The sequence below is a fragment of the Triturus cristatus genome, chromosome 6 (assembly GCF_964204655.1).
Source record: "Triturus cristatus chromosome 6, aTriCri1.1, whole genome shotgun sequence".
Taxonomy (NCBI): domain Eukaryota; kingdom Metazoa; phylum Chordata; class Amphibia; order Caudata; family Salamandridae; genus Triturus; species Triturus cristatus.
The window spans coordinates 1,380,073,359-1,380,088,418 of NC_140589.1; the positions used below are offsets into that span (position 1 = coordinate 1,380,073,359).

General features: G+C 45.4%; 1 protein-coding gene across 1 annotated transcript in view; it reads left to right on the plus strand.

Moving 5' to 3' along the window:
• PNPT1 (polyribonucleotide nucleotidyltransferase 1) overlaps positions 1 to 15,060 on the plus strand; it is a 313,627-nt gene that overhangs the window by 4,801 nt on the left and 293,766 nt on the right. Inside the window, exons 2-5 of the mRNA XM_085612380.1 lie at positions 3,536 to 3,596; positions 13,988 to 14,062; positions 14,553 to 14,658; positions 14,747 to 14,796. Coding sequence (XP_085468506.1) covers positions 3,536 to 3,596; positions 13,988 to 14,062; positions 14,553 to 14,658; positions 14,747 to 14,796 — 292 coding nt within the window. The remainder of the gene's footprint in view (positions 1 to 3,535; positions 3,597 to 13,987; positions 14,063 to 14,552; positions 14,659 to 14,746; positions 14,797 to 15,060) is intronic.

Sequence of the window (15,060 nt, forward strand, 5' to 3'; positions counted from 1 at the left end):
TGCCCAGATTGGGGGGAAGGGCCAGTGCGTGCTGTGCTCGAGGCTTCTCATAACAGAGACCGTGCAGTGCCCCAAGCTGCACATCCGACATTGTGCATTTCATTAAATTGCTAATCCCTGCATGTTGGTTTTACTGTGTTGTGTACTGCTATTTGCAGATGTCCCTTCCAGTCAAGTGATTGTAAGTAGAGCAAGGGGGGCTTTTACCTGAAGCAGCCTGCTGGAAGAGCCGGGGAGGCGGGCTTCGGCGGGAGGTGAATTCCACAAGTAGGGTGCAAAGGCCAGACCGGGAGGAGTTGCCATCGCGCGCTGTTCTCGAGGCTTCTCATGCTGGAGTCCTTGAATGCTGATAAGCAACCGTGGGGCTCGTTGCTGAGCTAATAAAAGGTGCGCAATGATGAACAATAAAAACGAGCCCTGTGACAAAAATTTACAGCCCTCAAAATTATGTGAAAGAGCAGCAGGGGAGGGGGCGGAGAGGAGACTCTGAGGGAGAGTGACGGCTAAAGGCCGAGAGGAAAGCCAGATGGCGGCTGCGCACATGCGTAACCGCAAGCTTGAGGCCTGCAAAAGCGTGTGGTAGGACTTTTAAAAGCCCACTCACTAAATGTCTCTCCAGAGCAGTGCATGCGCTGACTCAGGCGAGACCGAACAAGCATGCATCTCTTAAGTACCTGTGAAGAGATAACAAACTGTGTGCTTTTGTTTTCTACCCGGTGTGTTTGCATTTGTGAGGTTCCAGGACGCCTCCAGTCCCACACTCGATCAAAAGGAGGCCTGATGGCCCCTTAACTTCTGTCTTTATCATTGCCCAGCTGGAGGTGGAAATAAAAGACTCCTCTCTACCTGCATATTGCTGCTGGGAATCGAAAGCAGACAATGTGCAGGAGCTGATGAACGTGTCTCGGTGTTTCAAAATTACACTGGGACAAGTTCAACATATTTCTGTGGGGCCCAACTTCTTAGCTGAGGGGACGGCGTTCCTCCTGTGAAAAGAGTGGGTGGATGCTGTGTACCTGCGTGTACCCCCGACTCGTGCCCTGGCTACGTGTGTGCAGAGTGATATGGGGGTGGGGTAGATGAGAAGTACAGGACAATACTTGTGCTCTAAATGTGTGAGAGCAGCACTGTAGTAATGTGTAAAAACAGGCAAAAGAATCAACACGTGGGTAATTAATTGATCATTGGTATTGTAGGTTAGCGATAAAAATGAGGGACGAATGTCTTACTCCTCTTTTCTCATTGACATACCCAGACGTGATCTATGATAATATATATGTATGTATTGGATGCAGTTACAGCCTATCCCACCTTCCAGTGTGTGTTTGCTGCTGCCTATTTTTCATGTCAGTCCTTAACTCAACTATCAGAATTGTGATGTAGCTTCTTAGGATGATGGCCTCATGTATTTCCATTGTACCGCATGCCGCCCTCCAGAGGTGCCCCTTACAAGAGTACCTCGCAAGGTAACGGCCACAAATGGAGGGTTACTTGAAGATTAGTGCTGGTGAAGGCCCGCATTTATCGCTCTCTAGGTTGGTGGAACGGCAGCAACTTTTTGCAGGGCATCGCCTTTCTCAGACTCACTTCTTTAAGTGACCGTTACCCCGTATGCCTCCCTTATAGGCTGGGGAGCGCATCTCAGTGCACTTTCTGTGCAAGGGGTTTGGGTCCTTCAATACCGAAGTCACTGGATCAATTACCTAGACCTACTGGCCTATACGATAAGACCTCAAAGCCGCATTTCAGGTAATTCAGGGGAACGTAGGCCTTCACATGACTGAAAATACCACAGTCTGAGGAGGTTGAAGTTGTTGACGATGATGATGAGGGGTGAAAAGAAGTCTGGGATGTTGCTGGCAAAGTTGGTGTGGTGTCCTGGTGGTCTGTATAAGAAGGTTCTGCCCAGGGAGAAGTTGGCTGTGATGCCTATCTTGAATGGGAGGTGTTCCATGTAGCTGGTGGGGGTGTTCTTGTAGGTGGTGCAGCTGATGGTATCTTTGAATATGATGGCGGCTCCACCTCTGAACTTGTGCTGACAGTCTTGCCTGGTATTCTTCTTGCCGGCGGGGATGGCTGAAGAATCGGAATCAAATTGTTCAATTTAGCCATGTTTCTGTGAGGAAGAGCAGGTTTGGAGTGTGGGTGTGCAGTAAATCCCATACATCTGTGGTGTGTTTGGTGAGCGAGCAGGTGTTAAGCAAGTACTGTGCTGTGTGGATGGTTTTTGGTCTGTGTGAGTGGGGTGCTGTTGGCACAGAAATGTGGGTGTGCGAAAGTGCATGAGAACTTGCAGGAGGTGCATTTGAATACTCCTTCCGTCTTGTGCGGTGCAGCAGCAGTGCGGCAAGTGGGGACCAGGGTTGAGAGCACAGAGGAGCATTGCAGGGTAGTAGTGGGCAGGGTTCCTGGCATGGACGGGCTCTTCCACATCCATGTTGTAGCTGCCATTAAGTAGGTCCTGGGAGCGGGAGGAGCGCACAATGCCATGGGCAGGAAATCCAGTGATGTCACTTCCTGTGCAGATTGATGATGGGAATCCAGTGATGTCACTTCCTATGCTGATGGGTAACGAAGCCCCTCTTGCTTGGCCACTTCTTTTAAACACGATTTTTATGGAAACCAGTGATGTCATTTCCGGCACCGATAGATTACTTGAAATGCAGTGATATCACTTCCTATGCAGAAGGATAATGGGAGATCCAGTAATCTCAACCCCTGTACTGAAGGATGTGAGGCGAAGGCCAACAGCGGGGTCCAGACAGGTCGAGTTGCCACAAATCAGCTGGGTACTTCTAGGAAAAGGCCTACTGCAGCCTATTGTCTCCCTGTAGCCCCACAGAGCGTAAGCCAACTGACCCTTGTAAGCCACTCCTTTGTCCTAGGTACACAAGGTAGGAGGTCTGGTCCTTCAGGGCTTCTCTTTGGTCACAAACAGTCAGGCCAGTCCTCTTTTGATCGTCCACAGAGTCAGAAAGGGTTCCAAAGCTGGAGCCTGAGAATGCCAAATATATGCACAGCACCAGCTTGTGGGTAAGATTGTCTCCTACCCCTTCCTTAAACAATGGGGTAAAAGTTTCCAGGCCTATTCCTACTTACTTGTTCAGTAGTTCCTGTTTTCCTTACCGCAAACAGTCCCAAAATGCCACGAGATAGGGCCTTTTCAAGATGGCGAAAGGCAGTGTGTGGGGGTGTGTACTATGGTAATCCTAATGTCCTCTCAGATCTATCACTAAAATCCAGTTTGAGGCAGGCACTGTTCCCACAACAAACCCAGAGACAGAAGTCTGGTGCACAGAGTTCTAAAGCCAGCAAAAATATAGGGTCCAGCAAAAGGTGATAAAAATAGGGCGCCACACAAAAAAGGTGAGTTTCCTAAACAAACCTACTCAGCAGGACACTGAGGATTTCATACAGCTGAAGAGGAAGCATTCAGAGCACACACTATCTGGCACCCTAGAGAGTAAAACTAATGTGCATGAGTATTTTACATTGCAGTAAACTAACATTAATATATTGTCTTTTCTTTTTTTAGAAAGTTGGAAATTTCCTCTGGAAAATTAGCCAGATTTGCAGATGGATGTGCTGTAGTGCAGGTGAGCCTTTTTGTACTTAATGTACGAGTTAACATAAACGGACAACTGGACTAACCACAAAGAAAGTGTGATTTCATTATGTAAGACATTATAGCACACCATTTGTCTGTGTTTCATATTTGCATAATTCCTGGTATTCAAGATATAGTGCAAAAAAAATGCATGAGGGCATGGTTTTTGCTTATATTTCTGAAGTGGTAGCAGTGTTGTGGTTTTAGATTATCATATTTACAGATGGACAGAAAAAATATGTAAATAATGCAAATATGGTTTTAGTGCAGTAGCGCCTACAGATCAAACCGATGTTAGTTTGCAGCTATGATATACGTTTGAGGCCAAATAAGAATATAGTCATTAGCCTTAAAGAAACCACAATATAAAGGTTGATAAACATATATGTTAAATACAAAAATATATAATTAGGCAAAATAGAGAGAGGTTTGAAACAAAGTGTGCAAGATGTATCACCACTGCCCAGTTGTTGCAGCGTGCACAAGTCTCGCACATTAAGGGCAAACCTATTGGTGGAAAAAGGGGCTAAGTCTAAAATGGTGACTGTATATGGAGCATGTCTGCAATTCAGTGAGATGTGCACCCATGTTTGATCCCTGAGAGACAGGGATCTGTCCGGCTTAATTCTGCTTTGTAGCAGCCACTTAGATCCAGCCCTTACCTGAATGAGCGCCTTTGTAATAATCTTTGATTGTCTCTTATTTAAGTCTGGATTTTGATACAACAGCTGTTTAACAGATCCTTTATTGATACATTGAGTAGGATTTGGGTCCACCCCTTTGAAATGTTAATTCTTTTAACCAACCTCCTTCAGCTATTGGCTGGCTCGGCAAAGATGAATATTTCATCTTCCCCTAATGCTATAGGCTGTTTGTATCTTTTCAGCTCCACTTGAGTTTTTGCATTGTAATGTATTTGTGACTATTTTACCTATTTCTTTATTGGTACTTGCTTCTTTTCACCCCCTCCGGGGTTCTCGTGTCTCTTGGCTCCTTGTTCCTCAATTGCAACCCACTATCACCCTTCCCTCTTTCCCCATTGTGTACCCTTTCAGTATTTGCCCTGTCTTCCTCCTTGCTCACAAGCATTGCTGCTATGAGAACTTTTGGAGAAGAACTGGCAGGGCATGCAGCCAGTCATCTAAGGCCTCACGGTACATAAGTCCCTGCACAGACTGAGATCTACCTACCAGCAATTCTCTGTTCAAAAGAACTGTACTTTCTGAGAGAGGAGTTCACTATTTTACTCTGCTGCCAGGGATCCTTTTGTTTTCCTTCTAGATGCTACTTTTGACTGGATCTTTGAGTGCTCGGCTGCCTCAACATATTCCTTGTATTTGCCAACTCCCACTTGTGCGCAGCACAAAATAATCATAACAACTGCTGTGGAGAGGGCCTTTAGACAGCCCAGTGACTGTTACACCCACACAGCAGCAAAAGACACATTGCTTGTTGAACGTTTTGTGTGTTTCCAATCCACGTAATTTGCTATGATCAGACCACAGTATATCTGCATTATGTGTTCGTGACTTGAATTTCATTTAATGTTTGGATAGGAACCTCTTTCTTGTGATGTGAAATCTCATACAAAATATGTTTGACATACCGTGAAAAATCAGTCTGTCCTTTGTTTTCGATAATTAGCACGAAGACTCTTCAGATGCCTCTTCCCTGAGAGTTCATATAAGAATTGAATGCATCCCAACAGAATCACCATTCTATAATATTACATTAGATGCCCAGATTCAGAGGAATACATAGATACCCCTTAATTGCAACACTGCAGGCAACAGAGTTTGTAAAACGTGCAAATCATAGTGCCAATATCGGCAACAGTTGTCACAAAACACATAAGTACATAAATAAACCACACGACACTGTATTGTAAGTGGAGAAATATTGCTGCAGGTTTATTAGCATAACCAATATGCAAACATGGTGGGTTATCTTACGGGCGATCCCAGGGCAGGCCAGCCCCTATGCCGCCTGCCCGTCTGATAAGCCTAAAGTCACCATGGCAACGCCAAATGGTGTGTACCAAATATTGAGAGGGGCCACCCCTCCCATTCATGGACCCCCAGTCCACTTGCTTCACACGCCCCCCCCCCCCCGAGGGGTGGGCGGAGCATACATGGCAGCCCCCGGTTGCTCAGACCTACAACCGCCTGTCGGCTAAATCAGAGAGCCTGGAAAATGAGGTAGGTGGAGGAGCGGATGGGAGGGCTTGAGGCTGTGGGTTAACTGAGCATACTTCACTGCTTGCACGAATCAAATGAGTGGTCACGAGATACACAATATGCCCCCTGCATAAAAAACGTCTTATGTTTTTTAAGGGGTGAAATAGTCCCCACAGCCCCTCTGTCACAAGGAATCAACTTTTACGATATCTCTGGATGTTCCAGAAACCATAAAGGCAAGAGTAGGGGTTATACTGAATGTTTAATCCACTGGCAATACTGTGAAATTATGTTATTTTTTACACTAATTGAACTTTTGCCATAACTTATTGGCAATAACATTTTTTTGCGTTTGCTGGTAATATTCCCCGGAAAAATACCAATTTAATCTATAAAAGTGTTGTACCTAGAGGAAAGACACTAGAGCTACACAAGATAATAAATTACCTGCGTCCACATAATAAAGAATGCAGAGTTGCCTGGAGTTTTAATGGCCGCATGCATCTATCCTACAATCTTCTGCTATCCAGTGCCATCTTCGTTTCTAAAGCCTTTTGCATAGTGTCGTTACTGTTTACCATGCAGCCCTCAGATCATTGATTGTGTGGAAAAACTCACAGAAAATAAAAATTCCACCCTTAACGCTCACCTCGCCAAGAATCTACATGGCCGCGAAAATAAAGCCCCATAGTGAGGCTTTTTCTTGCGGCTGTCTTTCAACAGTTTGGCTATGCTTCATAAATTCTATCCCTGTGCGATCCTTTTTACTTTTAAGGTCTCACCTAAATATAGCTTTATCTGTTTGTTGGTCAAGTACCTATTGTCTTCAATACTAATAAACGAAGTGAGCTTTGGGTCAGCCCTTTGCTTGCTTCCTATCTGATGGTTTTCCGTACTCTTCGTGTGTTTGACCCTTCCCTGGAACATAGCTATTTCATCGTCCTTTTCATTGGATGGCTTGATTCCTTCCTCTGATTATACTTAGCGAACTATTATTTGTTTGTTTGTTGCTTTCAGCACCCTTTGGGTGTAGATGTTTTTTTTCTTGCTCCCTCTCCGCTTTGTGCTGCTTCCTTCATTACATCCCCGCCTCACCACCATGCTCTTCATATTGTTCACCCATCCCCCAGGCTCGTCCGATGATTCCCCCAACCCTTTCTGCCTGGCTTGCATTTTTTTTATACCCCTACCAAAACCCTCTTGCTCTCTCGCACCTTTATTACAACCCCACCTTTATCACAAGTTATTTTTCTGGTTTTATAAGAGAGCCCAGAAAATTCCGACCTGTACTCTCCTGTCCTAAATGGACTTTTGTATCCTTTTCATGATTTTTGTATTAACTCCTCCAAGATGGGTATCCTTCATGTTAGACAGTAAACAAAAAGAAAAAATTGGTGCTGTATGGGAGCGCATTTGTGATGAATGCTTGTGCTCACATACCCTTCATACCGGGGTTAAAAGCCAAAATGGCCACCACGTGATGATGAATGCTGGTGCATACGTCAGCATGTTGAGACTTTTTTGGGCAATTCTTTTCACAGTTGGTGCCTAGCACTGACCAGGCCTAAAGGTCAGGCAAGGCCTTTCAAAGGTAAGACCTATTGGCTATACTAGTGTTTGCTTTTATAGGAGACAAGTATACAAAATGTGGCTTCCTAAAATGTTTGATAGGTGTACTGTGAGCATGCCCGAGCCAGTGGCCATCAAAGAAAGAATAGAGCATTGTTCCTGATGGTGTGTGTTTTCCGTCGCATACGGAACCAGATTACTATATTCCGGCACCATATTTCTGTTACTGAAAAACTCACATCAGCTCACACCCTACAAAGCCAATTAACGAGCCATTCTGTTACCATCAGTCTTTTATAATGCACCCTCACTCACACTACCAATGCCATTCATTCGACCAGCTTCAACATCTTTTGGCCGATCACTCCACAGTTGAGCCAATGGCATGCTTGCATCATGACCCGTCTTATGCTGCTTGGTGGTTAGGTTTCACTTTTGATGTTTGCAGGACTCCGGTGGTAACCCGACTATACTGTTGTTGAAGATGTAGGCAATATCAGGATATCAAAGTAACAGTGTAGGGCAACCCTAAACATAACAGAAAGTAAATAACGCTACCAGCGAATCAGTGAAGAAAAGCAGTAGAGAAGATGATGAACATCCTGAAACATAACAGAAAGTATATTATGCCACCAGCGAATTGGTGAAGAAAGGTGGCAAAGAGGAGACCCCGGAGAAGCAAGAAATATAGAAGAGAAGAAGGATAGAGGGAGCCACAAATAATGGATAAAAACTTAGAACCCTTAAGCCCCCATGCCTTCACCATCCCCTATCCTCCCAATCTCTCCAAAAATACAGCAAAGAAGTTCAAGCACAGGCTAATGAAGACTCACCCTGAGACTCTTTTTAGATCCATACTTCTGCATCAGCAAAGGCATAATATCAATGACCTCATCTTCCACACAAAGAAACGTGCTCAATGGAGAAATATGTTCTATTCTATTCTCGGAATCTCCATTCTAAAAAAAAAAGAAAAACCCACATGCCATCAAACTGTCGGTAACCGCCTCGGACCTATGCTCTTCTAATGCTACAATTTCCATATACAACAATGGTAATATCCTCATACAAGCCTCTAATTCCAGTCACGATACCATAGACCAGATCTTCCCTACTCTCAAGAATGCAGTGAACAGCAAAAAATCACACCCCCAGCCACTACTCATCCCGGTTATCCAGATGAAACACCAACCCTACTACAAAATCCCATAACGATCTCAACTGAACCGAAATCTCCCCACCCCCCCAATTCATCCTACCCCCCCCCCCCGTTGTTTCGGTCCGATCCACACCTGGGTCCCCGGGCCCAGGAGGGACAGTAATACTCTTAGCTACTGGTCACCCCATTGCAGACACACCACTGATTTCCGAGATGTCCATGAGAAAATCCACCAATACGAACTCCACCCAAGTAATTCCTCTCTCCCCAACGTCAATTGAGCTGGCATGCAAAGCTCTCCATGACTTTCCGCATACTTCAATATCTGATGGGCTCCCTACACCCCTGATACTCACTCCACTCATCCAGACTCACCACTTAACGACCATACCCCTAGCACATGCATCAGCCCCTATCTCGCTGTCACATCTAAAGGCCATCCCCCACACTGACTCGGACCTTCAAACAACCCTTCATGATCAACCAACCCCATCGTCCCCTAATAAAGATATCCCCAGGCAAACAGACAATGAGATCATGCAACCAGACCCTCCTGCGGATCTCCCTCCTATAATAGAATACACACCTACACACACAACTATTTATCACAATTCTGATTAGATCACACGACTCAACACACTAGCCACCGGCCTATCTAACCTCAAGGTCGAGTTGCAAAACCTATCAACCATCCTAATCACACACAGAGCCACTAATGCCACCATGAACCGTATCAGTCACCAAACTAGAAGACACATCACCAAGAGCCCGCACCCTGTTCACACTAGGCAGAGTAAGATACCCTCCCCCAACGACCCATCACGCCCTAGGAGGGCAACTGCTGATCTAATCGACAACGACATAGATGACCTCCTCTTAACCTATACCAGTCCGACTGATAATAGTAAGACTCGATGTGAAACTATCCAATCCATTCAAACCAACCCCTTCAGAGAACCCACTCACAACTACAGATCCATTAATAGAGAAAACCTTACAAATATCAACTTAGTGCAGACTACCATCTCCCACTCGACTAGCAGGATAAAATGTGCACTCATCAATTGCAGATCCACCAGCAAACATGCCCCTGACATTTTCGACCTCATCCTCGCGAATGATCTACACATTATCGTCCTCACCGAAACATGGCTAAATAGTTACTCCTCTCCATCCTAGACCTTCTGGTACCCCCTAGTCACGACTTAATCCGCCTAGACAGAAATTTGAAACCCGGCGGCGGGCTAACATGCATTTATCGAAACACAATTTCAGTCAATTAAGCGGATTCCATCTCTTTATCCTCCTGCGAATATCTATGTATCAACATCTCCGATGACAAGCGCCTCGCCAGCAATCTTCACATTATCTACCACCCCTCGGGTGATAATCTGTTGTTCATCGATGAGATAGTGGAAGTCATCACATCCAATGACATCTCACAAGTGCCACAGATTTTCATGGACGACTTCAATCTCCACTGGAACAATACAAATGATCAGGTGTAAGCTGTCTTAAGTCTTTCCTGTCAGATCAGAATCCGTCCCAATTCTGTGACAGTCCAACACATAACAAGGGAGAGACATTAGACCTCCTCATAGCAAAAACGAGCACTGTATTACTAGAATCCATCACCCCATGTGACTCGACGGACCACTACAGCATTGTCTTCACTATCAATATTGAGATAGCTCCAAAGTCGGGCCAACCCACAAAAACAAAACAATGGAAAAGGAATTTACAAAATATTAACCCCAACGACCTGGTAAACCGTTGCAACTCCGCCCTAATCCCCACGACAGACATGAGTGACGTCCATGACCTCACAGTCTTTTCAATTCCACTATGCTTGAAATTCTTGATTCCACAGCGCCCCTAATAGAAAAAAAATGTTTTCTCCAAAATCTCCAAACCATGGTTCAATGAGAACCTGAATTCTGATAGGCGCAAGCTAAGATCAGCTGAGCGTCTATGGAAATCTGCACCCTCCACTGAGCACCTACAACACCTCAGAGTGCTGTGGAACTCATACAACAGAAAGATCCTAAAGGCCAAGGCAGACTTTAACCCAGCTAAACCAAGCCATTAACCACCCCAAAAAACTCTTTGAAATCTTCAAACAACAAGCGTGCAACACGCCGAAATCTTTGGAACTAAACGTTTCGGCTACACCTAACTGTGTTGAGCTGGCCCATTTCTTCCTAGAAAAGACAAAAACCATTGAACTCGACATCCAATCTAAGAAGGCCATTCCACAACCTATTGCTCATGATACTAAATTTTACTCTCAGATCAAGGCCCATTTTAGTACTCTGAAGGAAACCCCAAAAAACAATGCCTGTTGGCACTCCTCCTCGCCCACACCCGTACTAAAGAAATCCGACTCCCTCCCCTCAGACCTTAACAACTACCGCCCTATATCCAACATCCCCACCCTGGCGAAACTGCTGGGAAAATGTGTACAAACTCAATTATGTAACCACAATGAGAATTTCAACCTCCTAGACAAACACCAATCTGGCTTCCGTCAAGGTCACAGCACGGAGTCTTCACTCACCCACATAATGGATGACATACTGTTGGACCCGGCCTCGTGGCATGGTCCTTACCCCCGTGGATTGTGCCCGTTCCCCGCCCCGGCCTTCATGGGCCACCCTTCTGAACTGCACCGAGGCCCTTCATCCTGGGCTGCACGAGGTCGCATACCCCTCGTGGCTCCGCCATCTTGTTGGCACCCACGTGACTCTGTGCACCAGCCAGCGCGACCCCGCTCAACCCGGCCTCGACCCCAGCGAAGCCCCGACATCGAGGCACCACAAACTGGCCAGGGGGTGCCGCAGGAACCATTCATCGCCCCCGGCGGAGGACAGTATCGATGGGACCCCCAACTGTCCTCCCCTCTCGAGGTGTGATCGCCCTGCAACTCCCTTGGGCCTGGCGCCTCTCCTGCTGGGCGTCTGGCCACCTCCACCCGGCCTCTCCGCCCCCACCGGGCGCCTGGGTCCGGACATCAAAGGGCTCCAGACCTATATCTGGGGCGACCCCGCCACAGATCGGTAGTTGTATCCCGGAGTCGAGAGCCCTGCTGACTGCGTCGCGGCTCCTTCTTGTGAACCCTTTGAAGCCACCTGGAACATCGGAGCCCTGCTGACGCTGTCGCGGCCCAACCTCGCTGAAACCTCCCTCGGAGCCCTGCTGACGACGTCGCGGCTCGAGCTGAGCAGAAACCATCTTGAGAGCCCTGCTGATTGGATCGCGGCTCTCCACGAACTGTACGCCAGAGCCCTGCTGACGCCGTCGGGGCTCGACCCCTCCGAGATCCGGAGGTCCTCCAGCTTGAGGATAAGAACTGGGCCCCAGGTACCCTCGTACCGCACCCCTGCCGAAGACTGTCCCGCTACCCCTACGCTTCCAAAGAGACACTGAGACTTTTGGTGGATCCCTCGATCCCTTCGTGTAAATATTGACCTCGTAACCTTTTTATTGCTGATAAAGAATTGCTTATCTTGAGATAACCTCCTTGAGTCCTGTGTGGTGGTGTTACTGTGCTAGTACGTGATAGGAGAAGGATCTCTCAGGAGACTTCTCGGCAGCGCTCGGCTACTTCGTACAGTGGGAGGGCCCCCCTTGGTGGTCTCGCCGACTCCTCGGGGTCCGCCTTCCAACACATACTAAAAATGCTAGACCGCGACGAATCATGCCTATTGATACTTCTTGACTTATCCTCCGCTTTCGATACGGTCAAGCATAACAACCTATGATCCTTATGATCCTAACTGGAACATAGGATGGGCCTTACTGGCCCAGGGTTACAATGGTTCACCTCCTTTCTAAATAACAGAACACAAAGAATCAAGATGAAACATTCACTCTCTCATCCCTCCATGGTCACCATAGGGGTTCCACAGGGATCAGCACTCTCACCCATTCTTTTTAATCTACTCATGGATCCCCTGGCAAATGCATTGAACTCTGCGAACATTCTAGATCACCAGTATGCGGACGACACCCAACTGTATATGAAAATGTCCTCACCAGATGACCTCATCTCCCTCAACGCTATTCTACAGAATACTCAAAGCTGTCTCACCGGCAATCACCTCATGCTCAACACCAAAAAAAACTGAATTCGTGCTCATCTCCCCTCCCAACCACACACCCAAGATAGACATATGGTTGAAACATCTAACGTCCTTTGACTGTGCTCCCCACATCATCGACTCCGCGAAATCCTTGGGAGTCACCATAGACAAACACCTGAACATGCAGGTGCAAATCACTAATGCCACCAAGGGAGCCAATCACCAGATGAGTATACTAAGGAAACTTAAACCCTTTCTACCACAGACCGACTTAAAAATGGCAGTACAAGCCCTAGTGTTACCAAGATTGGACTATTGAAGCACCACTCTATGCGGTCTCCCCAAATACAAGCTGGCCCCACTGAGGGAATCGCTTAACGCTGCGGCCAGACTGGTCTCATGAAATAAAAGAAATAACCACATGTCTCCAACCTTGAAAGCTCTGAACTGGCTGCCATACAAGGAAAGAATATAACTAAAGATCGCCTGCATGACCCACAAAGCCCTGCATAGCAATACCCCCAGTTACTTAGCAGTAAACCTAGAGTGTTCGGGAGGATGCAGGGAATTGCGAAGTGCAAGTTCACTACTACTGAAACCACAATCCTTCCATAAAAAGAGAACTGGTTGCAGAGCTTTCTCAGGGATCGCACCGAAGATTTGGAACTCCCTACTGCCAGTGATACGTGGAATCCCCTCATTTACCTCCTTCAAAAAAGAACTAAAAGTGCTTCTAATGAACAAACTCACCTCCTAAGACTTTAATGCTAAGTCGTCTGCTAGTCACTTATGCTACCCATTTATTACTGTCTATCTCTTTTGTATTGATTGACGACTACCGAATGTACTTGTACTACCTCAACCTCCTAATGTTTAATAGCGGTGTGTTGATCATTCTTTATTGTCTATCAGTCACCCATGCTATCCATATATTACTATCTATCTCTATTGTACTGAATGGTGAATATCGAACGTATGTATATTACCTCAACCATATAACGTTTAATAACTGTATATTGTAAAGCGCTCCGATACCCTTGTGGGTCGTGTTAGCGCTATATAAAACTTTATAAATAAAATTGCTTTGCCATGTGAAAATATAGTCAATAATGAAGTTACATTATTGAGTGGGCGATGGAGTTTCTATTTAGAGGCAATGTTTCTTGGTTTCGGAGTCATGGAGATAGCCTCAGATCCAAGGCCTGACACTGTCTCATTTGTGCATCCACCCATACCACACCCAAAAATTGTAATTTTGAGTGAAGGTTTCTGATAGATTGAAAGAGAATGTGCGTCAGTGTAAATCCAATTGTTGTGTTTAGACGTTTCAAAATGCATTTTGTGCAGTACTTAATCTTTGACATGTGTTATACGTTTGCATTTCTCAATCAAGTTAGGTGATACTTCTGTCATGGTCACAGCCGTCAGCAGAACAAAGCCATCACCCTCTCAGTTCATGCCGTTAGTGGTAAGTCTTTGGCATGTGATATTTTGTTTTAAAAAGTTGAAGTGCTGCAATGGAGTACTTTCATACTTCCCTTTCCTTTTAGAAGCCAGGCATGCTGTTCAGCAATGTGTTTTTACTTGTGTTCTGTTGTATCAATGGTTATTTCTTCATCTAATTTGCAGTTTAAATACAGAAAATATTTTGTATAAGTAATGTAATTCCATGTTTTCAATATTTGTTTATTTACCCGGCTGTCTTCAAACATTTTTAAGAAAGCACTCCGTTTTTAAAACAATACACCTGACATTCTGCATTCCAATCATTACCATCCAATCGCTTGACTGAAAGTAGCCAGGAATATTACAACATATAAAAAGCTCCTTTGCCCTAAAAGGAGAACAGCAACATTAATAGAAAATGTCCAATATTAAATAAAAACATGATGTACCTATTGAAGAATCCTGCAAGTGCTAACACATACCTAATCTATGTTTACCCATCGTATCCTCAGGTTGACTATCGCCAGAAAGGAGCTGCAGCCGGAAGGATTCCAACAAATCATTTAAGGAGAGAGCTTGGCTCGACAGATAATGAAATTCTTACAGGCAGAATCATAGGTCAGGCTTATAATCCGACTTCTGCCTCATTCTGTAGTATTTCTTAGTATTGTATGCAAACTTAACTTCTTTAACTGTTTCCTTTCAGACCGTTCAATTAGGCCATTGTTTCCATCAGGATACTTTTACGACACACAGGTATGTATTTTCTCTGGAGTTATTTTCCTTTTGTATCCTGTAATTTTTTTTATGAAGGATGATGAGGTAGCAAATAACTGAACCTTTGTCCATACCTAAGCAAGTGTCATGTTTACAAAAAAAAAATCCTTTGTATTTTTTTAAACAATTGACACCATGCAACAAAGAAGCACATCAACAAGGTGCAGTGCAGTAGCATCAGAGCCACTCACCGCTCATGTTACTGTAGCAATTAAAGTAGCACGGCATAACAGGGGAGGCAAG